General features: G+C 37.1%; 1 protein-coding gene across 5 annotated transcripts in view; it reads left to right on the top strand.

Moving 5' to 3' along the window:
• DGKI (diacylglycerol kinase iota) overlaps positions 1-27,136 on the top strand; it is a 501,434-nt gene that overhangs the window by 211,191 nt on the left and 263,107 nt on the right. For all 5 annotated transcript variants that reach the window (XR_009185891.2, XM_071215292.1, XM_058297427.2 and 2 more), the window contains 3 exons: positions 3,963-4,037; positions 5,874-5,930; positions 14,939-15,004. Coding sequence is in view for 4 of the 5 variants with exons in the window: in XM_071215292.1 (XP_071071393.1) it covers positions 3,963-4,037; positions 5,874-5,930; positions 14,939-15,004 (198 nt within the window). In the remaining variant the exon portion in view is untranslated. The remainder of the gene's footprint in view (positions 1-3,962; positions 4,038-5,873; positions 5,931-14,938; positions 15,005-27,136) is intronic.

Here is a 27,136-nt window from a genome sequence, read left to right as displayed (position 1 = left end):
ACCTCAGCTAGCCACCTCCCAGCTTGTCTGAAATGTTTTCTATTCTGTCTGAGGAGAAGAGGAGCGCACACAAGAGACAATGGACGTTAAGCTTTGGCCCTGAAATCACATTAATGGGACTTCTAGGTAATTTCATTCCTCATTTTTGAATACCAATTTATAGATTGCATCTAGGCTCCCCAGAGAAGCAGAACTTGCCAAGCATGCTTGTCATTTCTCCTAATTAGGTTTTTAAATAAATAAAAGAATGCTTGTTTCCATTTACCTTGGATTATACAGCAACAATGTTCTTGTTTATGTTGCCCATAGAGGCAATTCCCACTGAAAGGACACCACATTCCTGACATTCAGAAAGACTTAGGAAGTCTCTTGTCTCTACTTTACTAAGCATTCCATTTGCTCCACCCTCAGCTGAAACAAATGATTTATAATACCTTTCCTTGCTTTAATTTATTAGCACTTTTATACTGAAGGAAGCATTGGCTTTAAATAAGAGTTGTATTGAAAAAGCAAATATAGTATTTAAGGTTTTCAGATTTATACCTTTTACTTTTGTATATAGCTTAAATATTCAACATAAAAATTATAAAATAACCAAGCATAAAAATAGGTATGTTTTGAGCATTTCTGCCCAGAAGATTATCTATTTACTTCAAATAACTTTAACTATTGAGACATAATCATGCACCAAGAAGTCAACAGTTAAGACTTCTTGTTCACTGAAATATTAATAGTATTAATTAACTTGAGGAATTAAAGTCCATATATTTTATTACTGTAGAAAAATACCTTAGGCCTTTACTAAGAATTTATTGACTTCATTTTACATATGATTATATACCTTGATTATCTGATTTCTCAGATTATAAACAGTTTAGAAGCTGTAATTCAGGAAATTGAGGGCAAACAGACAGGCACACGACATTGAAAGGTGAGATAATCTGGCAGAAAGACAGGAAACAAAAGGAAAAAGATTATCATCTATATAGTCTGCTTCAAAAGGCAGGAAGGATATATTTAATGAGTGTTTTTTACAATCCAATATTGAGTAAATAAGATCAGTTTTATCATTTAAAGTATTTACTTCAATACTATCATCTGTAGAACATTGCATTTGAAATAGTTTCAGATGAATGATATTACTATATTTATTTGCCTTATCCAAAAAGTTGAGAGATGAGGTATCTTAACCCAGTGATTCTCAAACTTGGCTAGCTCAGAGCCCTTGTTCAAATGAGATTTTGACATGGAATTCCAATATGTAAAACAAAAGATGGAAGAGTTTTTCTGTTTTCAGTGAATGCATGCAGGCTCCTGAGCCTTTCTGTTATCTTCAGCAACTTTTTAGTAACTTTTTAGAATTCCTGGAGGTCTGCAGAACATAAGGCAGAGCACGTTATTAGGCACTAGGCTAGGCGGAGGCAGGAGTTAATTTTAGGGAAGTAGGCTTTTCAGACATTCTTGAATCATAACCCACAGGTGGTTGTCCACCTTTGCTAGTTTGCTTTGCTTGTCTGTAGTGTAATATATTAGGGGTTTTGTAGATAATGAGAAATAGACTGGAGTCAATGCCAGTTAATCATAGCATTACTTTAACTCTGACAAGCAACATCACTCAGATACCCCATGCATTCTCAGCAGGTGGTGCTAAAGCAGTGATCTGCACCAGGATTTCCAGAGGAACAGGAGAGCAACAATTTGCTTGTGGGCTCTCTACTCATGAAAATTTGCAAATGAATTTTATTATTGTTGCATTGATAGCTTTACTCTTCCTTCTCCTTCACCTTTTCTTTTCAGTAGACTAGCTAGACCCTTTGGTTTCCCTTATCCTTTGTTAGTGGCAAAAATGATGAGCAAATTTATTTAATATCCCAGACCATGTACTTCCCTCAGGCTGAGGGAAGCAAAGAGTGAGTAAGCACCCTCAAGTAGGGTAACTACCTCAGGTAGTAGATATCTTCTACAAGTTTCGTTATTGCCTTACTGCCATGCTTTGAGGTACCGTGTTGGTGACTGATAACACTGCGTAAAAACCCCACGATGAATGAGTGAAGCCACCAAGGAAGCAGGAAGTTGCAGTTTCTTTCCTAATACTGCACCTTCTGAGTTGGTGGCTGTTCTTCCAGCCTCCTTTGGTAGCAGCAGTGCCTTATTCCTTCTCACCCACCTGCCGAAATTGGCTCAAAAGTTATATGTCAGCTGGTGAAAGCCATTCCTTCGCAGGGGAAAGGTTGCCAGCAGTCAATACTAGGATAAGAATAGGGACTCAGGGCCTTTCACACTTGGATGCTTTGACAGACTATTTGAGAGGTTTGTTTTGTTATAATAAGTTTTCTTCAGTGCCTAAATCCAAAAATTATTCATGCAGATCTGCCCTCCAGTCTGTCTTTTACAGAGAGGTCTTGTACATTCTTAGGTTATATTCTGCATGGTGCTGGTAGTAATGAATCTATTAATAGATTCTACCCTTTACTCTTTTTTTTTAAAATCTCTACCTTTTTATTTTTATTTTTAAAGAAATTTTGGATTACATGAATGTTACATTGTAAATACAGAGGTTTCCCATATACCTCATCCCTCCCACCCCCCACTTTTTACCATTAACAACATCTTTCATTAGTGTGATACATTTGTAACAATTGATGAATACATATAACTATGGGCTATAGTTTACATTATGATTTACACTTTGCATTGCACAATTATATAGGTTTGGACAAATTGTGTAATGGCCTGTATCTATCATTGCAGTGTCATACAGAAAAAGTCCATGGTCCTCTTTATCTCTCTCGTTGCATCTTGTTTCACATTATTAGAGAAAAGATAAACCCTAAGAAGTATTTTTATTGTGAATTTAAACTAGTAGTGACTGCAGTTCGCCTGAGTATTTTCCAGGCCATTTTTGTGTGTGATGCTTATGAGCTTGAACAATGGAACCAAACTCCCTGGTTCTGCTCTGCACTAATTATAAAACCTTGATTGTTTCACTTAGAAGGCCTCAGTTTTCTCATCTGTAAAATGTGAGTGATAATAGTACCTCTCTCCTAGAGTTGTGAGGATTAAATGAGTTGCTATTTGTAAAGTGTGTACAAAGTACCTGGCACCTAGCAAGTACTATATCCATGCTAGCAGCAACTGCTGCAGTTATTGTTCTTATTATTATATATAATGTAATGTGTTTCCAGTCCCTTGAGAATACTTAGATTTTAATATTTGCCACCAAGAGAATCCTCAAACTTTTCTTGACATTTCCCCAGAATTTTAGTTGTAGAGCTCTTGCTTTTCCTTTCATGGTGACGTATTTGTTGAAAGATTTAACTGCTAACCATATGCTCCTTCTTGTTCATCTTTGACCTAATCTTCTCAAATCAGGAAGTATAAATGCCCCTTGATTTTAAGTGGATGGGGTCATAAAAAGCTAGACTGGTCTTCTTGCTTTCCTGTAGATTTGGCATAAACCTGAGTGCTTTTGTATAGCCTTATGCCTGGGATAGAGTAACTTGCTTCTCAATGTAGAGTCATTGGCACAAGGGAAAAAATATTTTCTCTGAACTCGGACCTAAGTTTGGATATTGGCCCTGCCCCTTAACTACCTGTGTAATGTTTGGCAAAATAATGAAACACTCTGAGACTCAATTTTCTTACCTGTGAAATGGAGGATAATGATACCTACTTTGCTGGGTTATGAAACTTGTGATAACAGAATAAAGAGCCTGTTTCATATTTTTTGACCCAGTATCTAGCAACTATTATTATTATTCTACTTTGAAGAGACAGTCTAGGCTGCCCTAAGTCATGGGGATATGCAGCTAGTTGACATGTCAAAAGACTTTTGGTGAGGTTTGTCCTATGATTGAATGTTTAAGGGGTAAGTTTTAAATTTGCTTATTAAGATGAATAGTTACATTATGTTTTATTTGCATACTGTTAACATTTCTTGTATTTTGAATTGAACGTTGTAGAAATCAGCTCTCAGGAGGAAGTGTGCAGTCTGTAAAATCGTTGTCCATGCCGCCTGCATTGAACAGCTAGAAAAGGTGAGAGAACGCCACCTGCTGTCGTTTGTGCTACATTGCACGTTTTTGAACTTGATGGACCAGGTCCCCAGAATGCTTGTCAATCTCCATTTCCAGCTTTTCGAAAACAAATGCCCTTTTAAAAAACTGGAAGTCCAACGTTATTACAAGATTAATAATGGAAAGGCAGTGTTTAAGATTCATCACTCTGTTGTTTGCTGAAGTATAAGTTGATATTCTATATTGACTCCTAGGTTAAAGAATGATTAATAGAATGAGAAGAGGGGAAAGCCTGGTATATACTAATTTTCTTTCTATAGTCTCTCTGCTCAAGCATTGTTATTCACTTATAGACTTTGCCATGAGATGATTCCTTTAAGGAAAAAAATTCCATCATCTCTTTTAAATCTTTGTTGAAGTAATAATATCGCTAACCTTAGCAAATTGCCCTTTGTGAGTTTCCTTCTGCCTGAAGTTGCTGCAAGGGAGAAAGCCAAATCAGAAGCCAGCTCTCAGTGCTTCTTTGCCAGTGCTCCAACTTGTGCAGCATTAATGTGTGAGTGTGGCTGGAGGGGACATCCTGGTGGTGTCTTGCCTCCAGAAGATGCTGGTTATACATAGTCATTTCTCTGTCATCTGGGCGAAGGGAAAAGGCTCCAGTTTGCTTTAACTCCTCATATAACTTGTTTTTCCTTCCACATTTAATGTCTCCTTCATTTCCATGTGTGTTTCTTCATGCATGAACTGTGTTCTTGAATTGCTATGTATACATATGTAGACATATTTTAGTCTCATGTGGCATTCATTTCATTTCACTGACACATAATCATTGTTGCCAAATGGTAAAATATGGCAATGACTACTAACGTTTTGCCTTAATATTTTCCCTGCTTTGCCAACCCTACCTACTCATCTTCTTAATTCTTATATTCCTTTCCTTAAAAGAAGACTTATATAAACCAGGTAACCTCCCCATCTAAAATAAAGGCAGTGAATCCTTTTATAAAGAATACTTTTTATGAATAACTATTATAATACTAGAAATTCTCGTTTATATTTTCCTACTTTTAAAATCTAAAGCACATAGCTCCTTGAATAGTTTTAGAGGCAATATATTTTCCTCTGACTCTAATCTCAGCTTCTCATCCTTGCAGTATAAAAGCATTATTGTTTAAAGATAATTGTAATTTCATAGTGAAACTGAAGGGACATGAATTTGGGATATAGAATCACTTGGATTCTCTGTAGATTATCTGATATGATGATTTTGGAAGACTAAGATTAATGCTTCCTTAGTTTCCTAGCTGCTAATACAAGTACCATGCAATGGGTTGACTTAAACAAAGGGAATTTATTAACTCACAGTTTTGAGGCTAAGAGGAGTCCAAAATCAAGGCATCAGCAAGGCCAGGCTTTGTCCCCAAAGCCTGGTATTTTTGAGCTGGTTGCTGGTGATGCTTGGGTCTCTGGTGCCATGCATATGGTGATGTCCTTTCCTTTCTTTTCTAGTTATGTTGCCTTCAGTTTGCTTCTCCTCCCGGTGCCTTTCTCTTCATAAAGCCTCCAGTAATAAAATTAAGGGTCCAACCTCCTTGAGTTGTGACTCTTCTTAACTAAAAATAGCATACATCATCAATAGGTAGCATTTACAATGTATTCCCATACATAGGAATGGATTAAGAGTATGTATTTTTCTGGAATACATGGTTCAACCTGCCACAAAAGCTAAACTTGATTCCTTATTCTTTTGAATTTTATTTTGTACTATTAATATCCATCAGTGTTGGTTTTATCAGGCAACTCAATCTAATTCTGTGCTTATACCTAATATAATACATTTTTCTTTTGAAATGACAGATTAATTTCAGATGTAAACCAACATTTCGAGAAGGGGGCTCAAGATCTCCAAGAGAAGTGAGTACTTCAGAACTCTCTTTCAAATACTACTTTTTATTTCCCTTACTCATTGGATTCATAGGTATTTACCAGAAATTCAAAATAAATTCTATCTCCCTCCATCCCATATCAGTTTATTATTAATACACCATTAACCTCTTCAAGTCTCCTGATGCATTCTACACTTCAAAAGTATATCTGTAATTTATTCTTTCATGGACTATATTGGGTATTTACTGAATGAACCAGAAGAGTAGGGAGTTATAATAGGAAGGAGGGATGGTAGCAGAATTGAAGGATAAGAAAGAAATAGCATTTTGTTGTCGCTTGGTAAATTTTAATTCCATTTTACAATTTTGAGTAAGTTTAAGCTATTCAAGGGTCAGCATAAGCTCTGATTATTAGTTTGACTACTGGAATCAAGCTGTCTGATTTCAAAACCTGGCTTGCTACCTTACTAGCTGTGTGCTATTGAACATTTCACTTAGTCTTTCTAAAGCTCAGTGTTTTAATCTATTAAATCAATCAATCCATCAATCAATGACTCATAAGGTAGAACATGCAAAGTACTCAGTAACTGACCGTACAATCTGGTAGTAAAAACAATAGGAAATTGTAATGCAGATCAGTCGCACTATGTTGGAGTAAGTGGAGGTGATGATGGCAACAGAGCTATGCTTAGACATATTTGTTCGACTTTTGTTTTGAGGAGACACTGAGCACTATGTGGGGAAAATTAGAGAAGGCAGCATAGTTGGTAGAGATTTTTGACCTTGCTATATTATACTGAATAGTCTAACTCTAGACCAAAAATTGCACTACCCAGTCAGCAAATAAAATGAGGAGAACCCATCCCCTTAGAATGTAGGTTAGCCTGCTGACCTGTTACCTTCTTCCTCCCAATCTTTGCCATCTTATTTAGTATTCTATTTAAGAGAAAGTTTGGCAAATGTAGTTTTTGGTAAGTATACATTCTTCATTTTATTTATATTTCTGGTAATACTAGTTTCCACTCTACTTATATATTTATCCCTTGGAAATCTTCAGAGTTGTCTCATTCCTCAAACCAGCTCTGTGTAAGAACACATAGAAGAGAGAGGAAAGGGATCAGAGAAAGCTTCCTGAAAGAGGTGACAACTGAACTGAGACCAAAAGGCATTATTTAAGTCAGGTGGGTGGGGGTTGGGGGTGTTAGGAGGTGAGTGGGAGCTTTGTAAACAGAAACAACAGCATGTACAGAAGCACAGAAGTGAGCAATAATATGGCCAGAAAGGCCTGAGATCCAGGAGCTAAACCGGGACTAGACCCTGCAGGTCCTTGTAAGCCATTCTACAGGTTGAATGTTTTATAATCATGGAGCTGAGGGGGCAGAGAAGGGGGGAAGCACTAAACCATTTTAAATTGAAAATATTAATGTGTCTATAGTGTGAAAGGAATACCATTCCAAGAGTAGCAATATTGGAAGCATGGAGACAATTTAAGAAGGTATTCCAGTAATTTAAGTAAGAGATGATGGTGGCCTGAACTAAGAGTTACACTGGAGATAGAGAAAATTGTAGATGAGAGTAGGAAGGAAACTAAATTGATAGGAGGTAGTAATTGATTGCATTTGAGGCATTAAGAAGGTTTATTAATCTGGCTTTCCCCTGGAAAACTGATTAGATGCTGGAAGAAATGAGTTGACTTAGGGGTAGAATGGAGAGGTGATAAATTTAGTTGTAGAGCTCTCAAGTTTGAGGTCTACTTGGCGTATCTGATTGGGCATGCCCAGAAGAAAGCTGAATGAGTTTGGAGCTTTTGAGAAAATTTGGTGGGGAGGTAAGAGGCTTGTGAGTTGTCAGCATATATAGATAGTCATTAAAGCCATGGAACTAGGTGAATGTGTAGGATAGGAACAGAAGATGTCTGAGGACAGAGAGCAGTACTAACATTTTACAGACATTTAATGAAAGATGACACTGTGATAAAGATAATAAATCTCATTGTCACTGAAAATAAAAGGGGATTAGGAGAAAACATGGAAAGTAAATAGGTTTGGGGGTGGAAGTCATAGAAAGGATTAAAAATAGTTGTCCCCATTAATTGGCTTCTCCCACGGTGTTTGTCCATTGTGGCACAGTAGGAAGTTTATGGGGCATACATAGGGTAAAGGTAACCTGTGGAAAATGATAGGTTTGTGGTTTCCCCTTGACACCATTCCAGAGTACTATGGCATCAGAGAGAGGATAACTCAGTAAAAGTGCAAATTGAGGAGTGTTATTAGGGAAACAGAAGAGAGAGTTTTTTTGTTTGTTTGTTTTTAAGATAGATTTTATGAATTTTCAATTAGAGGATCCCAGAACTACCTATAGCTCCCTAACCCCACCCCCTGTCTCTCACTGACTCTTGACAATCTGTAAAACCTTCCATCTTAAAAAACAAACTAAAATTCCCTTGACTTCCAACTGTGCCTTTAACTGCTTTGTTTTCACTGCCAAAAATCTGTGAGGTATCATCTGTATAAGTTGTTTTCATTTTGTCACTGTCTAGTCATTTCAGCTTGTTTTGATCTGGTTTCTTCTCTGAACATTCACTGAAATTGCTTTTGTCAGTGTTACCAGTTATCTCCCTGATACCAAATCCATTATCTTTTTTCTGTTCTTCTAATTAAATCTCTCAGTAATACTCCAATTATTAAATATTCCATCCTTCTTTAAATGCTCTCCTCTCTCAACTTCTGAAATCACTATTTACTGGTTTTCCCTTGCCTTGTTGGATAGGCCTTCCTACTCATTTTCAGTGATCACTCCACCTGACCTTTACGTGTTCCTCAGAGCTTGGTACTAGGCCATGTTCTCTCCTCTCTTCATACTCTTCCTAGAAGATCTCATCCAAACTTTTGGCTTTATATTCTACACCAGGGATGACAATCCGAAATTTACATTCCCAGACCAGACTTTGTGGAATTCCACTTGGCTTATTTGTTGGAAGTATCACAGTTGTCTCAAATATAATGTGTCAAAAACTAAACTATTTCCATACCCTTTAAAACAATTTTTTCAAATCTTTTGCATCTCAGAAAATGAGGTGATTATTGATCCATCTCCTCAATTGAGAAAACTGAGGGGGGCATATTGCTCATTATCTCACTTACTCTCCAAATCTAATTCATTAGTAAGCCCTATCAATTTTATATATAAAGTATATTTCAAGTCTATCTATTTATCTCCATTTCCTTGTTAGCATCTAAGGTATCATGACCTCCCATCCTTGACCACTGCAATAGTTTATCTGTGCTTCCTCAATTTCTGTCTGCCTTCAATCTACCTATGATTTCAGAGAGTGATCTTTTACAATGAAAAATGGTCATGTCATTTTCCATCTTAAAATTACTTAATGGTTTCTGTAGCACTTAGAGCCAAATCCAAACCCCTTATCTTGCCATAACAAGTTTGGCATAGTCTGGCCTCTGCTCTCCAGCACCATCCTGCTAACACATGGTCTCTATTTTAGTTCTTGAAATACACCCAAGATATTCCTTATTTTCAGATATTTGTATATTTTGTTGCTATACTAGAAATCTCTTTGCATGGTTGACTATTTCTTAGAGTTGGGCCTTGGCTTAAATATCATCTCCTCAGAGGTCTACCTAGATGACAACCACCTCTAACTAGGTAGCGCATGGTTCTTTATCAAAGCACCTCCTTCTGTCCCTTCAGAAGAATTTATGTTTTGTAATTATGTATGCATATTACTTGTTTGCTTCTTTGTTTTCTATCTCCTCTAGTGTCAGTGTAAGCTTTGGAAGATCATTCATGGAATTTGGCCTAAACTCATTGTACCAGGACAGAGAATATGTGATCCATGACTATCTTTTGATTGAATGAACTTTTAAAGCGGTCCATTTTTTCCTGCACTGTTCGAGATCCATTGATCTAGGGCATTTTGAAGATGAAATTTATGAAAGACAGTGACTCATTTGAGATTCTTAGACAAGAGATTATATAATTTACATAATGTCAATGAAAGAACAAGCATTTTAAAATAAGTTTGACAAGGTTTAAATTATACTTCTTATTTCCTACTAGGTTGTAAGTACCTCTAGAGCAGGGATCTGGATTAGGAATTGTTCATTACTGTACCTTGCACATAATATAGTGCCTGACACATGGAAGGTCTTTAATGGTTATTTGTTGAACTTCTCTGAATTGAATTTTTCTGAGCCTCAATTTTCTTAGCCATAAGCTAAGATCCTTTGGATCTCTATAAATAGTATTATGACTAGAATTAGCCGTTTGAAAATAATTGATCAATTGTGCTATATCTTTCTACTAACAATACTGAATATAAACCTCTGATAACATATCAGCAATATATTAACTCCTCTAATAGCCCTTCCCTTACTCAGTTCTTGAAGATAGTGTATGAATAATTCAAAGGTTATTGATGATCAGAATAAAGATATTATGGTGTTCAAAGTCTTGCTTTGCCATCATAACAGCACTTTATCAACACTCATGTTTGTAGTGTAAGAATTCTGAGTCTAATTTTAATTCAACAACTGAGGAGTATGAGTAATGGCCAAAGGAAAGTAGTGTGAAAAATGAAAGTGCCTAGAAAATAATAATTAGAATAATTATTGATTGCAATTGATGCCCCCTAAAATGGTAACTACATGATTTAATTTTCAAGGAAATTACTTTGAAAATTTCATTCATTTCAACACACACTTACTGGATGTTTACTTTGTTCAAACTATGTTTAAGCAGTCAGAGAAGAAATTTACATTAGACCTAAAAAGTCTTGAATCATAGTTATAGATTGGAGACAGTGACTCAGTTTCTTCTATAATAGTGCTTTTGTTTAAGTTACTTTACAGATCTGTGCCTACCTACTAGTAAAGAGTGATTTTAAAAATCACTGGTAGAGGCTGCGGACTTGGTCCAGTGTTTAGGGTGTCCGTCTACCACATGGGAGGTCCGCAGTTCAAACCCTGGGCCTCCTTGACCTGGGTGGAGCTGGCCCAGTGCTGATACCTGCCACTCAGGGGTGTCCCCTGCGTAGGGGAGCCCCACGCGCAAGGAGCGTGACCCATAAGGAGAGCCACCTAGCGCGAAAGAAAGTGCAGCTTGCCGAGGAATGGTGCCGCACACACGGGGAGCTGACACAACAAGATGATGCAACAAAAAGAAACACAGATTCCCGTGCCATTGACAACAACAGAAGCAGACAAATGCTATTCAGCAAATAAACACAGAGAACAGACAACCAGGGTTGGGGGGGAAGGGGAGAGAAATAAATAAATAAATAAATCTTTAAAAAAAAATCACTGGTAGAGTCATATGTATTAATTTTTAAACAGTTAAATATAAAATATTTTATTCAGCAGTAACTGTTTAACAGTTAAACTGTTTAACTATTTAACAGTTAAAATATATTCTATTTTATTCCCTAAAGTACATGTTTTTATATAAGTTGTAGCACAAATGATCCATTAAATTAGTTTTATAATTTCTAAATGATTGTGGAAACAGTTGATTTAATCCTTTATTAATTAGAACTGTCACAAGCTAACTGATGCTCTCAGTCAGCCATGATTTTTACATAGGTAATTGCATCAAATTCTTGCAGCATTATCCTCTTTAAAGTGGTAGTCATTAGGTGATTTTAATCTCAATAAGTATAGAATTTCTCTTCAATCAATGATATTATTCATTTCTCCTTCAGCTTCTGCTAAACTAGCAGCAGTTATATTACATCACTTCTATCCCTTATAATACTAACATTTTTTATATAATTAATAGTTCTACTATTGACCATTATTGGAATCACATTGAAGTAGATTGAATAGAATCTTTCGGAGCTGAGAAGAGGCACTGTGAATGGGATTAAATGCATAGGTTCTGTTGCCAGTCTGCCTGGAGTTGAATCCTTGCTCTGACCCTTATGTTTTAAGTAACCTTTCTATACCTCAGTTTCCTCATCTGTAAAATGTGGGTGGTATTGATAATGAAAGTAAAACCCTGTAATAACATGCCCTATAATAATAATGTGAATTGGGATATGTCACAATTGGCAGTTGTTTCCAGTCCTCCCCAGCCCTTTTTCTTAAATAGCCAGTAAGCTTTATTTCTTATCTTATCATTGGATAAGGTCATAAGGGACCATCATAACTCATCTGTGAAGCAGAGAGGTGGGGAGGCTCCTGTACCTTCACCCTCAGTAGAACTCTATTTTATCATTGAAATGATGGTGTGGGCACTGAAAACTGGACAGGTTCCTGGGATTGTTGCTGCTGTACCGAAAGCCACAGCCATCCGTGGGAGCGAGAATTGTTCATATTCATAATTAAACTTGTGCAGACAACCAGCACCAGTCAGGCATAGCCCAGTCTTCTGACGCTCCTGGGAGGAAGCAGTGGCTTTACCCAGGCAACATGATTTGTGGTCAGATAGGAGCTCACTGGATCAGGTTTCTGGAGACTTGTTAGGCCAGAAATTAACATTCTAGTTGCCGGATAATGAGGAGGTAGGAGTGCTCTCCAATGGTGAGGAGGTGGAGGATGCTGTGGCAGCAGGGGAATAGCTATGGAGGTGGTAGGAACACTAGTTGCAATTTACCAACCGATATAAAAATATTTCAATATTTTAGCAACTCATAGGCCTTGACTGGTACATGCCAACCAAATATCATCTCTACTCTTCTTGTGAAGATTTAGTGAAAGATTATATGTAGCATTTTAAAAATTTATTTATTTTTAATAATAAATTGTCTTCTTAAAAAAAGATACATAAATCACAAAAAATGCTACATTAAAAAATATAAGAGATTCCCACATAGCCCACTTCTCACCGCCCCCACTCTTCCCACATCAACAACCTCTTTCATCATTGTGGCCCATTCATTACATTTGGTGAATACGTTTTTGGAGTACTGCTGCACCACATGGATTATAGTTTACATTGTAGTTTATACTCTCCCCCAGTCCATTCAGTGGGTTATGGCAGGATATATAGTGTCCAGCATCTGTCCCTGCAATATCATTTAGGACAACTCCAAGTCTCGAATATGCCCCCATATCTCATCTCTACTTCCCTCTCCCTGCCCTCAGCAACTACCTTGGCCATTCTCTCGGATCAATGCTATAGTTTCTTCCATTACTAATCACAATAGTTCTATAGTAGAATACCAGTAAGTCTACTCTAATCCATATTTTATTCCTCCATCCTGTGGACCCTGCGTTGGTGATGTCTGCTTCACCTCTATGTTGGGATGTGAACTTTCTACACATGCCTCTTCTATCACTTTTACTGAACCTGTAGTTGGTGCTGGGGTTGGTGTATACCCAGGAAACTTCAATCTCTCGACTGGCCGTGTGCCAGCTAGGCCCTGAGCCTCAGCAGAGTTGCAGCTCCTACTCTCCGGTTTGTTGGACTTGCATAGGTTGGCTAACAGAAAAGTGAAGATGGTCAACCACCACACCAGGGAACCGAGAGTGCCTACCACTCCAAGCAGGAGAATCGCATCCATCAAGCATGTGGGATCTAAGACCCCTCTCGATAGGTAGCATTTTAAAAGGGCCTGTCACACAATAAATGATACCTATGATTATTAGCTTCTTTCTGAGAACAATATAGGAATTGTGTCTTTGTTTCCTTAAATTGTGGCAGTGGGAAAAGGAAGATAAAACTTAGACGAATAGAGACCATTATGTTTCTTTAATCTTTATACAATTAAAAGACCATTATTCTACCAGGATCTTTGTTTAGATTTAATTTAAATTGATTTAACATTATTAAGAGAAATAGTGGTGGCATTTTGGTATTGATAATGCTAATGCTTGTTAAAGGTAATCTTGTCACCCTGAATTTCATGCCTTGCTATAGCAATTTTTTTTTCTTTGACAGTGATTTATTTTCTGTGTGCCTCTCAACTTAGAATAGTGCTTACTTGATAAAAAGTAAGCATTTAAGAAGTATTTGTTGAATGATTGAACATACATTTAAGGTCCTTTCAAAGGAAAAATATGGACTGAAACTAGAGCATACAGTAGACACGTTAGTTTCAGATAAAATGTGCTTTCTTAAAGAAGGATGAGAGAAAAAATTAGGACCTTAGTCCTAATAGAACTTTAGGTCTATTGGTTAAAGAGGGATGTGTTGTATGTAAGTTATTAACATTTATTATCTGCATCATTGTGCCTGAAGCCAACTTTCTCTCTTAAAATGTATCCTAAGAGCTAGCGGTGCTGGGTGCTACTTCAAAATCTGCTGTAGGAATTATTGCCTATTTAAGAGGAAAAGGAATTTTGGTGTTTCATACATCTCCATGATTAGACTAGACCTTGAAAAGTAATCTAGTTCAGGGTGTCTGAAGACTGTTTAAACACAATGTCGCTGCAAAACTTCAATGATGCACCTACATCTCTTGTCTATGTCTTATCTTTTCTTTGGCTTTTCTGTTCCTCACTTTACTCGTGAAAAATTCTCACATGTCCAGAATCAGGAGATCTGTTTCTTCCTGGGAATTTAATTCTTCTACATTCTTTCTAGCTAGAATGCTTAGCATGTGGATGCCTGGCATATATAAAGCATTAAATAAATATTTGTTAAATTGATTTGTTTGTTGCTGAGCTTTCTTTCTCTACCTTCTCATTTCTCTTTGGATATTTCTTTTACCTGCCTAAGTTACTTCCCAGCCAAGTGTCCTCTGGCACATTCACAAATCTGCACAGAATTTTGCTAGTGAGAAAATATAGTAACAGCATTCTGGTATGGCTACTTGCCACTAGGAAGAATTGACATGGAGGGAAGACAGGAGAAGTGACATGTGCAAATATGAAAGATCTCCAGGAATAAAGAATCAGCTTCAGTTTTCCAAATGGATTCAGATTTACTGTTCAATTAACTGTGCTTACATGTGTCCTTTTTTGTGTTTATATGAGCTTTAGGTTATGATTTAGGGAATCTATATTCTTAAAACACCAAAAAGCAAATATTGATGTTTATAAATTAGAATATATTCATTTTAATTTTGTTTTCCCACAGAATTTTGTGCGTCATCACTGGGTGCACAGGAGGCGGCAGGAGGGAAAATGTAAGCAGTGTGGTAAGGTAAGGGGCACAGACACTCCATGGCCATCGCAGGAGGCTCCCTCAGGCCTTGCAAGCACTCGGGGCAGCTGAGCCTGACCGCCTGAATCCACAGTTTATTACACTTCCTTTCCTTTCTGAAAGACCTCCAGTTCCCTTTCCTTAAGAGGTGTTTTCGTTCTAGAACTCACCTCAAGAGGCAGTAGTCTTAATAGGAGAAATTAGCACTTATTAAGAGAGATGGATGCACTCTTCCATTGAAAATCCTTGTTGATATAAAAGATAATAATCTGGAAGTTTTAACAAAATAGGAAGATTGTGATAGTTCCTGAAAAAAGATGGCCCTTCTCATTCACAGTTACATATATACACTCTCTCCCTTTGGACAACTGTTTATACAAGCTCCTCAGCATGCAGTGCCACTTTCAAAAGTGAGGCAAGACAATGGATTGGTGTGTGGCATTGAATTCTGTATATTCCATGTACTATTGACCCCATCAGATTTGAGTTACAAATTTTTTTCAATATACAAAATCTACTTTAGAGAAGCAAGGATCCTCTGGGAAGTGGTCGTTAACCACATTATAAAGATTTTAAATGTTTATGATTAGTAAAGGGAAGTTTTTATTTGGTAGAGAGCAAGATCATTTTGAAGATTATATTCCTCATATCTTAATTATTAATTAGTTGATGTATTCATTTGACTCTTTCTGGTCAAGCACTGGGGTGAGCTGACCAGTAATTACATTTTTCACAATAGAGAGAAGCAAGGAAGAATTGGTTGACTGAGGCAGGTTATTGAGGGTGAGTGACACCTGAAATAAGTTTCATTGAATTTGCTGTTTTGCCCCATATTGGGAAGAAGTTGTCTTTCTGTAACCATTCTTTACCGAGTTCTTCTCTGGAAGACTTCACACCTTGGTCTCAAAAAAGACAGTGTTCTCCATTTCAACTAGTATCTCTTCCAGTTCAACCCAGTAGCTCTCAGTTGGCTCCTTCCTGACCCTTAAAGAGGATTATGGAATAGGTTGAAAGGGGAAAAGGTAAAAAAAGAAAAAAGAACAGGAAGAGGAGGAGGAGGGGTGAGAAAGTCTTCCCAGCCATGTTTCCATATCAAAGAGGAGATCAGACCTTTACTCTCACAAGACCTCCCTACCTAGGGTCCATCTACCTTTTCCTTTACAATGTTGCCTTGAGGTTTATAGATTTTCTCTTATTTAGTGGATTGTAGACTATCTACAGATTTCTTATAAGAACGTGTGTGTGTTTAAGAGACAAAGAGACATAGCCAACACAGCCAATTTTTGAATCAGAGATGTGAAGGGCAGGAAGGATCTGGATGAACAAACTCTTCACCTTGCAAAAATGTCTTCACTGGACATCATGTTAACTAGCATCAGTGCAACAATTTTAAGCCATAATGGACTTGGAGGAATTTTATTAAAAGAAAATCAATAAACCTTACATATTTTGTGGCAACTATTCCCTAGTGTCATATTGCACTCCCTTTTCTGGCTTTGTCTTCTCTTGGCAGAATCAACTGAATGGGAAGAATTAGACCCCCTGTTCCCTGAATTGCTATAGCCATGTCTCTTTTCTTGCCCAGTGTTCTCAGGTAGCCATCTTTAATGCCTGCAACTCTCTGTTTATTATAGCCATCAAGGGAAGTCAATGATCTTGCAAATATTTATTTAATTTAATCCTGTGTCCAATCAATGATTAAGGGCAGAATGTATATTTATTCTGCAAATGTACCTCTGGCTGATTTTCACTAAACTTATACATTGTGTTCATTCCATCAGAATTCTTTTACAGCCTGGTGAGTAGTCTGTAGTACTTTTAAAAATAATCAACATGCAATGAAAAAATTATAGTGATATTATAGCTATTGTGACATTTCATTTTTGAAGGAATAAGACATCTAATTCAGCATTATGGTAATTGTAAAAATATATTTATAAATCACAACTTGACAGCTGCTCTTTTATTTCCTTGTTTAGAAAATATGTAAAAATTGCAAAAATAAACCAGTTAATATTTTGAAACTCAAATTCAAAAATTTCAAACATCAAGTCTTAAAAGCAACTTTCAGTGCAACAACGCATAGTTAAACTTAGATCTTCATTTTTAATACCTTTCCAATTCCATAACCAAACATGCCACATTATTATGAATTATTTGTCCATACATTATATGTGTTTTCTTATGTAATTAGTTCAAGTAACTTAAAGAGCATGCAGCATTTATTCAATGGGAAAATGTCAAAACTCATGTTTATTTATGATGCATATTGTTAGAAACTAACTTAAAATGAACTTACGGTGCAAATTTCAAATGTACACATCTAAATAAAGTCTACTGAACAGCATCTTTGTAATTCAAAAATAACAAAATTATTAAAAATATTCCATTGGAAATGCAGTTTAGATATTATATGCAAAGTAAAGGGGATTGCAAAGTCTGAAAATAATGGAAAATACTTTTCTTCCTCTTTTTTTGCTGAGTAGCAGGAAAGGGGACAAGGGGCTAAGGGTTCAAAAGCAGTACTCCTCCTTGCCACAGGCCCCAGATTAAATCACTGAGACATTTTGCTACTGCCACTGCTCCCATTGCCTTCGGCATGGTTGATGTCCTAGTGGCTGCAGCTTATCTGATTGCTCTTATCACTCTGGTACACTTCACTACTTCTTCAGAACTGCCCCTACCTTACTACCTACTTCTGGTTGCCTCTGCTGATGCTACTGGAGCTTATAATTCCAGGTCATACAAAGCTTGGGTCAGGGTTGGAGTGGAGACACTTCCTGCCATTGGCTCAGACCTCAAAAGATACCAAATGCCTAAGCATTCTGCTCAAGGATTCTCGGCACTCAAGAGGCAGATGGTCCTCTGAGACAAAGAGCCTCACATCATTTCCCTTACTTCCTCAGTGGAAGTGGTTCTGCTTCCACATTGTTACCATCGTTTTGCAGAATTTGACCCTAGAATATGGCTCATGATGAATCTGCAGTTTTGGCTCCTAGTCTTTTTATGGGGTCTATCCAAGTACATTCTAAGTGCTTGCTCTCTCTTTCTTTATTGAAGTATAAAGTAAATATTAACAAGTAAAAAGATTTTATTAAAATGACTACCTCAAACATAGTGATTTAGAAATAGATGAACAAATTATAAGAAAAACACAGCCAAAAATTTTTGAAACATTTTTTTCTCTTAAGAGTTACTGGCTAATATAGAGATAATGCATGTAAAGCTAGGTAATTGCCCTGTATATGACAAACAGGTGCCTCACATTTTAGGTGCCAGTTGATAAGAGCTAGTTTCTTCCTTTTGACCCACGTGAAAAACATGCAAATAACAACAGAACAATTTAGTATGCATATCCCTGGGACACATTAAGATTCCAAAGCGCATGCAGACTGGAGAGCTGTAAGAGAATCAGTCTCCAAATCCTCATCTCTCATATGTTTCTTTCTTAAAACCTGAAACCAGTCTGTCTGAGGACACCCTTTTGGTTCTCTGTGCTCACCTCCCTTTTTATTTGCCCTTCTTGAATGACTTTATAAAGAAAGACATACATCTTACTCTTTGTCCTCAATGTAAAAGCCTAAGAGTACCAAAAGGACATTTGAAAACAAATTGATGTCAGCAAAGCCTCCTTTAACTAAAAAGATATAATGCAATATAATATGATGTAAAGGAGGAAAAGAAATGTAAAATTCCCTTTTGCTAAAGGAAATTCAGCATGTTTATATATTTTTAAAATTGAACCCGTACAGTGATAAACACAGCCAGTGTTTAATTTATTTACTATTCAGATAGAGAAATGCACACTACTGAGTAGTAAGCTGAGAAGCAGAAATCAGAGTTTTTTTATGTATTGGAAAAGAGAGGGGCTAAAGACAGTTCTGCTGATGAATAATTAGAAATTTTACTCTCTATAGGGCAGAATTAATCCAAATGTATATCCACAGTTGGTTAAACAAGTCAGGTTAATCTAAAAGTACACCCAAGTTAGTTAAACAAATTGGTCAGGAAAGGCTCTTGAATTACTTTGGTGAGGGTCTGATATATTGGCATAATAAATTCATTACTTTTCAGCTTCAGCTGGTTAGAAGCAGTTGTAGTAAAACACAGCGTTCAGTTCTGATATCTCCATAAGCAAGTGCTGCTGTTCTTGGCAAAGTTCCTTTTGTGGTTTCAAACTTATGATCCTTCATCATAAAAGGATAGGCACATCATCACCTTTGCAGATCTCAGCCAGCATTTTAGATCAGAGTCGCCAAGAAACAGACTCTAAGACCAAGATTTATGTGCCGTGAATGAATCAGGGAGGTTTTGCTGAGTGTATATTATGCTGCCTCCATTACCTAGGTCTACCAAGTGCTTCATTCTTAGCAGTAGAAGTTTGTAAAGCAATAAGTTTTCCTTTATTTGGAGAGGACATTCTAGCATGCCTTGGACTACTGAACCATAAAAGTTTCACTGATGTGTGGGGCCTCTGATTCTTCAGAGGGTTTATTTCCCCACCTTTCCCACCAAGGTGTCTAATGAACCTGCTACTTCTTGTTATCAGTGCAGTGAATTAAGTGAAGTTCTGCAAAATGTTCATATGGTTCAGGTCCCTGTGCATTATATTAGGAAAAAGTACAGAAAAGTTGGAAATTCTGGGACAAACCTACAAAAGTATACCGTTAGCTCTCACAGGTAAAGGCAAACAGCTTTTGATTCTTCTAGATAGGGATGAAAATGAATTTGTTTGCAAAACCAATGATCTTATGTCCTGGACTTGAAGCCAAGAGATTCTACATTTGGCACAGAGGCTGCAATTGGGGAATACTGTGTTGAATTTGTGCTGGGTCAGTACAAATCCTCCAGTATTTGTCTGTTTTTACAGATGAAACTGGTGAAATAAATGGAGATATGATCAGGAATACCACTTCTACTTTCTTATCCTGTAAGAGTAAAAATAGATAATTTTTTTACAGCATAAGCAAAATACCATGATCACCACCTTTAATATTATTAATTTAATAACACCTAGTACTTATTACCTTTGAGCATACAGAATTGGCATCTTTGATTTAAATCCTGACTAGAAGGGTGGTTTGGGGGTCTCATTTGGATTTCCTTACTATGTTAGCTCTTCTATGAGAAACCAATTTTGCAGTTTTACCAACTACTGAGTATGCTGGTTGAAATTGTGCAGTTGAGGACCAGAGAAAGGGATTCTGGTAGATCTGTGGAACCAGTAGACATGCTTTAAGCCTGGTCCAGAATTCTATTTTTTTTGAGTTCCACATACCCCAACTCTAATGAGGGAGCATAATGCTACTGCATACTTAGGTACTTAGTTATACGAAACAACTGGGACTTTTGTCTAATAGTCTTTAAAATATTTGTATATTTCTCTTTCTCAGGTATACAATTGCCCAGATAAATGGCTATATGTCCCTTTAGGTAGGGACTGAGGTAAATATTGCCATATACCCTTGCTGTGATATTTTGTTGTTGTTCTTTTCTTGGGCACTTGCCTTCTCCTTCAGTTAATGGGCTATGTCTCTGAAAACTGGCTTAGGTCCAGAAACAGAGCAAAAGAATATGACTCTATTGGAGCATCTGCCCTCATCTCCCTTGATGATACATTCTTGATTTCTCTTTAAAAAAATTTTTTTTTCATTTAAAAATTTTATTGAAATAAGTCATTCATACATGAACATACATAAACAATATGTGTATAGTAAAATTTGTGAACTTCCAAAACAAACATTCATAACATTATACAGGGTTCTAATACATCACCCCACCACCAATACCTTGAATTGCTGTGAAACATTTGTAACATTATGAAAGAGCATCCATAAAGTCTAACTGCTAACTATAGTCCATATCATACATTTGGTATATTTTTCAAATGTAAATACACCAAATGTTCCATGTAATTTTATATCTAATTTGCATAGTGCCTTTTTTTACCCTATTTTATGGTTTTCGTATATTTCCAACTTAAAAATTTTCATGCTCAAATATGCTAATATTTTTATCTTTCAGCCTGAAGTCATGCTTAGAAAATAGTCTATATAGGTATTCTCCTGTATTTTCTGCTAATAATTTTATCATTCAAAATTTTACACTAAAGTTTTAAAATCCATTAATGCATTCCTTCTTGATTATAAAAGGAATTAAAACACAGCTATTATTTGGTTTCTCTTTGTTGTATCAATTGAGCAATACCTTTGTTGTCTGATAATCCTTTATGCTGCTAGGGATGTTGGGTTGTATTAACCATTTCCACAACTCTGTAGTTCAGACTCCTCTTGGCTGCAACTCTATCCATATACATATTGCCTTCACATTGCTACTTATGGATACTTGTTGTCAACTCCTGCTGAACAGTCCTAGACCTAAGAGAACCACTTCTCCAAGGTAATGCTCCCTTTTCAAGGGCAGCCCATATTAAATGGCTGGTCAGTGTTGGGTTATAAAGGCAGAAAACACTGAAGGGAAATCCCAGATCCAGAGCCTTGCTTGGGGTAGCTGAGGCTTTATGACTGTGTCCAGTTCAACTATACCCTCTGCCTAAATCTACTTCCTTTACTCCCCCTAGTCAGTTATCCTGAGGGTACTCCCTAAAATAAATTTCCTGAATGCCAATTACCATTTTAGGGTCTCTTTCCTTAGGAATCTGACCTAAGACAATTAGTACCATGAGTGGTAGCAGAGACTAAAACGGAATTTAGGCGCCGAGTTATCACTGCCTGTAGCAGTTTGATACGGTTATGAATTCCAAAAATACATATTGGATTATGTTTGTAATCTGATCTGTACCTGGGCATGATTGAGTTATGATTAGGGCACCACCAAGCGGTGGGGACTCACAGATAAAAGGCATGGCAAAGAACAGAGTTGAGGGCTTCTAATGTTGCAGTTTTGATGTTGGAGTTTGATGCTCAAGTCTTAAGCTGGAGCCCCAGGGAAAGAGACAAAGCCATTTGCCTGATAGTCTATTGCTGACCTTGTGGAGAGAGGCAAAGCCTAGAGAACCTCATAGTCCACAGCTGACCTTGTGGAGGAAACAGTAGAGCTGACTCCAGAGGAACCCAGAAAGCCTCAACCCTCACAGAGGTCAGCAGCCATCTTGCTCCAACATGTGGAAATAGACTTTGGTGAGGGAAGTAACTTATGCTTTATGGCCTGGCATCTGTAAGCTCCTACCCCAAATAAATACCCTTTATAATGCCCAGCACATTTCTGGTATTTTGCAGCAGCACCCCTTTGGCTGACTAATACACCACCTAAGGAAGCAATAGTGGTGTCATCCCTGATAGTAGCTGGAGTATAGATAGATGCTGTGTGCTGTAGTGGTGCAATTGTTAAAACTTTTACTGGTGAAAATCTGGATAGAATACAGGTGGAAGAGATTGCACTGGTAGGGACAATGCCACAGGCGTTTCCAAAATAAGGAGAAGTAGTGATTATAACTATGGAATTGGGTGGTTGCTGTTGGGGACAACTGACACATTAGAGACCAACAGTTAAAGGGTGAGGTAACTAATTAATAATTAAAGCTAAGTGTGAAAACCAGAAAGCTCCCTTGGTGGCATAAAAACAGTTCTTATCTCCTTATTTCCTGTACTTGTAAAACAGAAAAAATAAAACAAAACAGTATCTGGTCAAAATCTTATTTATACAGTAAATTATGCTTCAGAGGAGATTGACCTAACTTTGGTAAGTTTGCTAACCAATGTCATGGCCCTTATTTGGAAAGAATGGTACTCCTTGATATGGGATGGGACCATATGGGTCAATGCCATTGAAAATTTTGAATCCTGAGATCTCTTTGGACATGTATAAATGGCCTATTCCTCCTTGTTAAAAGATAATACTCTTCCCTTACTATTTTCTTTCAACAGTTAAAAAAAAAAAAAAGTAGGGCTCTCCTCTACAAGCCTCCTATTTTGTCAAACCCATAAGAATAGATTCCATTGTTTGGTTTCTTCTGCCCACAGACAACCAATTGACTTGTTCCTGAAATGTATGTAGACACCATTCAACTTGTCCTGAAGCATTTATCAGATGCACCCAGAGATGTTAGCCAGCATGCAGATGCTTTCATATTCTGTCAGTAAATAACAGAAAGAAATTTACTTTCTTGTACCATTGCAATAAGCAATTCAAGGTTCTTTGTTGGGTGTGTTATAGAGTTATAATTTATTTATGATAATTTCCATGGTAAGATAAAATGCTTTATTTAGCTTTCTAATTTATGAATTCCAAGCCAAAGAATAAAATCTCAGCAAAGTGATAGAAAACTTTGTATCTGACTCCTACTAGAAGATCTACACTTTGATGGGTATGTTGATGTGAAAAGATTATTCGGTTGCCTGAGATACTACTGGGAGAAGTGGATGTATTAAAAGTCCAAAATGAAGTATGAACTATTTCTAGGGAGTAGGTGTGGCTCAACTAGTTGAGTGCCTGCTTCCCACATGGGAGGTTCTGAGTTTGATTCTTCCTGCCTCCTAGACAAAAGAAAAATGAACAACAAGCAAAACAAATGAAAAACCAACTCAGGGAAGTTGGTATGGCTTAGTGGTTGAGTGCCAGCTTTCCATATACAGGGTCCTAGGCTCAATCCTTGGTTCCCAGGACCTCAAAAAATTAAAATTAAAAAATTAAAAAAAAATATTTCTAGATAGCAGACTTCCTTCTCTCTCTAAGGCATATATTATATACCAGTATTACCTGGGCATTAATATACGAAGCCAGGAGGGGCACAATCTGAATAACTTTGGCAAATATAAAACTCTTTCCCAGTTGTCTGGGAGATATTATGGCAAATAGGTCTAAGTTTATTAAAAAAAAAAAGTATGTTAGTTCCTCTAGCAAAAGGACATTTCCTAAATCCAGTAGTTAAGAATTATGAGTGCTATCAGTTTTTTCCTGTAGTGGGTACCATCAGCAAGATTATATTTTATATGGACTAACTGAAAAGTTATAATAATCTATAGTTGGGAACTGTGGTAACATCAATCCTATCTTTTAAAAAATTTAGACCATTGTAACTAGTCTTCCCCCTCCCCCCCCCACAACTACCTGCTTGGTGAATATTATCAACATTAAATTTATCATTTTTACTGGTAAGGTTATTAATTGTGGGTCAATCAGAGATAAGGAAATTGATTTTAGTCAAGGAAATTTATCATAATTGAATCTGGTTGCATCATTTGGAAAATGCTTTCACATTAGAAATATCCCTAGTATTCTAAGACAATGATATAAAACCCAACAGTTAAAGTTTTGTATGCAGCTATGGCCTTAATGAATATAACACCAATTATCTATATAAGACATTTCCCCCAAGAATCAGGATGGCCAGAAAAATATGAAATATAAATATCATGGCTACAGTAATAAATGTTAACCCATCTTGATTCAAGGTTCTGGGTTAAGCAGTCTATTTCCATCAAGTCATCTGCTTTTGGAATGAAAAAGTCCTGGACATCATGTCTTAGTCTCTTGATACAGTCCAACAAGACTGCATTAACAATGTGAACTTATAATGAGAATCACATGTCTTAGATTTTTTTATATCTTTTTTCCTTTAGTTAAATATACAAACAATAAAATAATTTCAGCTGATTTTAAGTAAAGCCATTCTTTTCTGGTTTCATCTGAAACTGTTATGCCATTTGGTACATGCCCTAGATTGCAGAAGCAAAAGAAGCAGCAAAGCTTTAGCTGTTCTGAATAAATCTGTTTAAACTTTATTTCAGAGGCTCCATTTGATTGGGAAAACTCAAAGAACAAAAGAAAAAAAGACCTCATCCCTCGAGGTTCTTGGTATTTATAATTATTAAGTCAGTTGGATCCAAAGCACCTGACCTTACATCCCTATCTTCCTCTTTGATAATGCTGAACAAAATAGCCCTTAACAATCATAGAGTCAGTTAAAATTCAAGCAGTCAGGGCATCTGTGAGTACCATAATAGCAGATTTGGGTCAGCATTTTAAAATGGGTAATTAGGAAGCTGGCTCTTTATACTGTTCTGATTGCCCAGCCAAAATCTTCTCCCCAAGCAGGTGGTCTATGAGAACTTGATCCATGAAGACTTCTTTGTGGTTCTATTTATGTTAGATTATAACCCTGAAGCCATGTTTGCTGTGGCTCTAGAGTCCAAAACAAAAACAGAGCTCATTTCTACCAGCTCATTTCCAAGAGATCCACCACAATTCTGTGCAAGCACAATTCCCAGTGCCCCAGCTGTGGCTGGCCTTTTTTTTTTTTTCTTCTGGAATTAGCCTGGCTCTCAGCACTACAATGGGTTGCATCTGTTTTGTTCCTAAAGCCAAAAGGTACTTGAGGGATGTTGATGACCTTTTCAACAGCCTTAATATGACGTCATTGCTGAATATTTGGTACCGTTTTATTTTACATCGAATAGTCTGTGCATCAGCCTTGAAAAGACATGTCTTTTCTGTAATCTATTCCTGTCAAACAGTTGCAACTCCCAGGTGCTGGAGGTAGTGGAGATGATTGCTCTTCACCTCGGTGTTTAACACATGGACATAAGACCCTGCCCAGTACTTCAGTTCACGTATGCCAGAGAACCTGTGTATCCTCTCCTCGGGAAATGATGCTGTCATTGACAGCATGAGCATAGCAAGAGTCGTCATTTGCAGGGAGGGGAATGTATCAGGGGTCCCAAGCCTACCTCTAGATGTAATGATTTGCTAGGAGGACAAACAGGACTCAGCACTTAATCACACCCATGGCTATCATTTAGCACAATAAAAGTATACAGAGCAAAATCAGTAAAGGCCAAGGCACATGGAGTGAGTCTGGAGGAAACCAGCTAAGAGCTTCCAAGAATACCCTCCCAGTGGGGCCACACAGTATGTGCTGATTCCTCTAGTAATGAATTGTGACAGCCTGTTGAAGTGTTGTCTACTAGGAAGGTTCATTAGAGACTCAGTGCCCAGGGTTTCTGTTGAGGACTCATCATGTAGGTACTCTCTCCTAGCACATGCCAAAATCCCAGACTCGCAGAAGGAAAGCAGGTGTTCAGTGTAAACCACATTATTTGTACAGTTAGGCACCATGAACCACTCTTATCTGTTCTGGGAATGGGGAAGTCCCTCTAGATAGCCAGATTCCCAGATGTACCTTGCAAGCAGGCTGTTCTAAGGATAGCCACCTCAGGCTTGCTATATTAACTGTTTTCTACACAGGAACTTATTAATATTAAATTATTGTTTAGCTTGTTGAGAAAAGAGCTTTGATGGAGAAATTTTTCAAGAGCCAAGAGAGTCTGATGTTAAGAAGAGGTCATGTTTCTGAAAGTGCGATTTGAGGTTGAGGCAAATGAGAGGGATTAGAGGAGGAATCATAGAGTACAGAGGACTGAAACGGGTCTTATGTCCACAGGCAGTAGACTCTGAGGTGGACAAAGAACTAGGTCGGTATATTAGGAAACCAAAGGAGTAGAGATGTTAAAAAGAAGGAATTGCTCAGTCATGTATAAAATGCTACAGATAGGTGAGAATTAGTGGGGCATCTTTTAATAAAGTGTAAGTTGATTTTTTTAACTTAAAAATTTCTGTACATATCAAGCAAGACTTATTTAATAAATGCCTTGAATAGTTTTCCTGGTCATCATACCTTTCTATTTTCTTTTGATGATGTTACCTAAAATCTCATTTAAAATGTTTTTTATCATATTGCTGCCTATGTTTGTTTTGGTTCAGATTTCACAGGCAGATAGAAATGGATGAGCTTTGGGAAAACTGAGAAAATTTCCAGAGCATTATTCTATGCTTCTATCTGGTGATTATTTAGGGACAGCAGCAGCCAAAGGCGCCTCTTCTGTTTTTGATGAAAACAGTAATTCTGTTTGTTCATTTAAGAGGATTGTGCTTGCCATGCCATTAATTTCATTGCTGCTTGCTGGTAAAGAAGAAAAATTGAAAAACTACATGTTTTGAGAGCAGACATCTCAAAGGAATGTTGAAAATGTTTGAATTTGCTACTATACCTTCGGACTTTTCCCAGACCCTGACTTAAAGATACCGTCTCTCTGATATTTAATCTCTTTCTCTCTGGGTTCTTGGACACTGAAGTTGTATAGAGGCTCTGAGATGAATGACTATTGTTATATA

Source organism: Dasypus novemcinctus, chromosome 5, assembly GCF_030445035.2.
Source record: "Dasypus novemcinctus isolate mDasNov1 chromosome 5, mDasNov1.1.hap2, whole genome shotgun sequence".
In the NCBI taxonomy this organism is placed as follows: Eukaryota; Metazoa; Chordata; class Mammalia; order Cingulata; family Dasypodidae; genus Dasypus; species Dasypus novemcinctus.
Note: the sequence above shows the minus strand (reverse complement) of the source record. Positions and strands in the feature narration are given on the sequence as shown.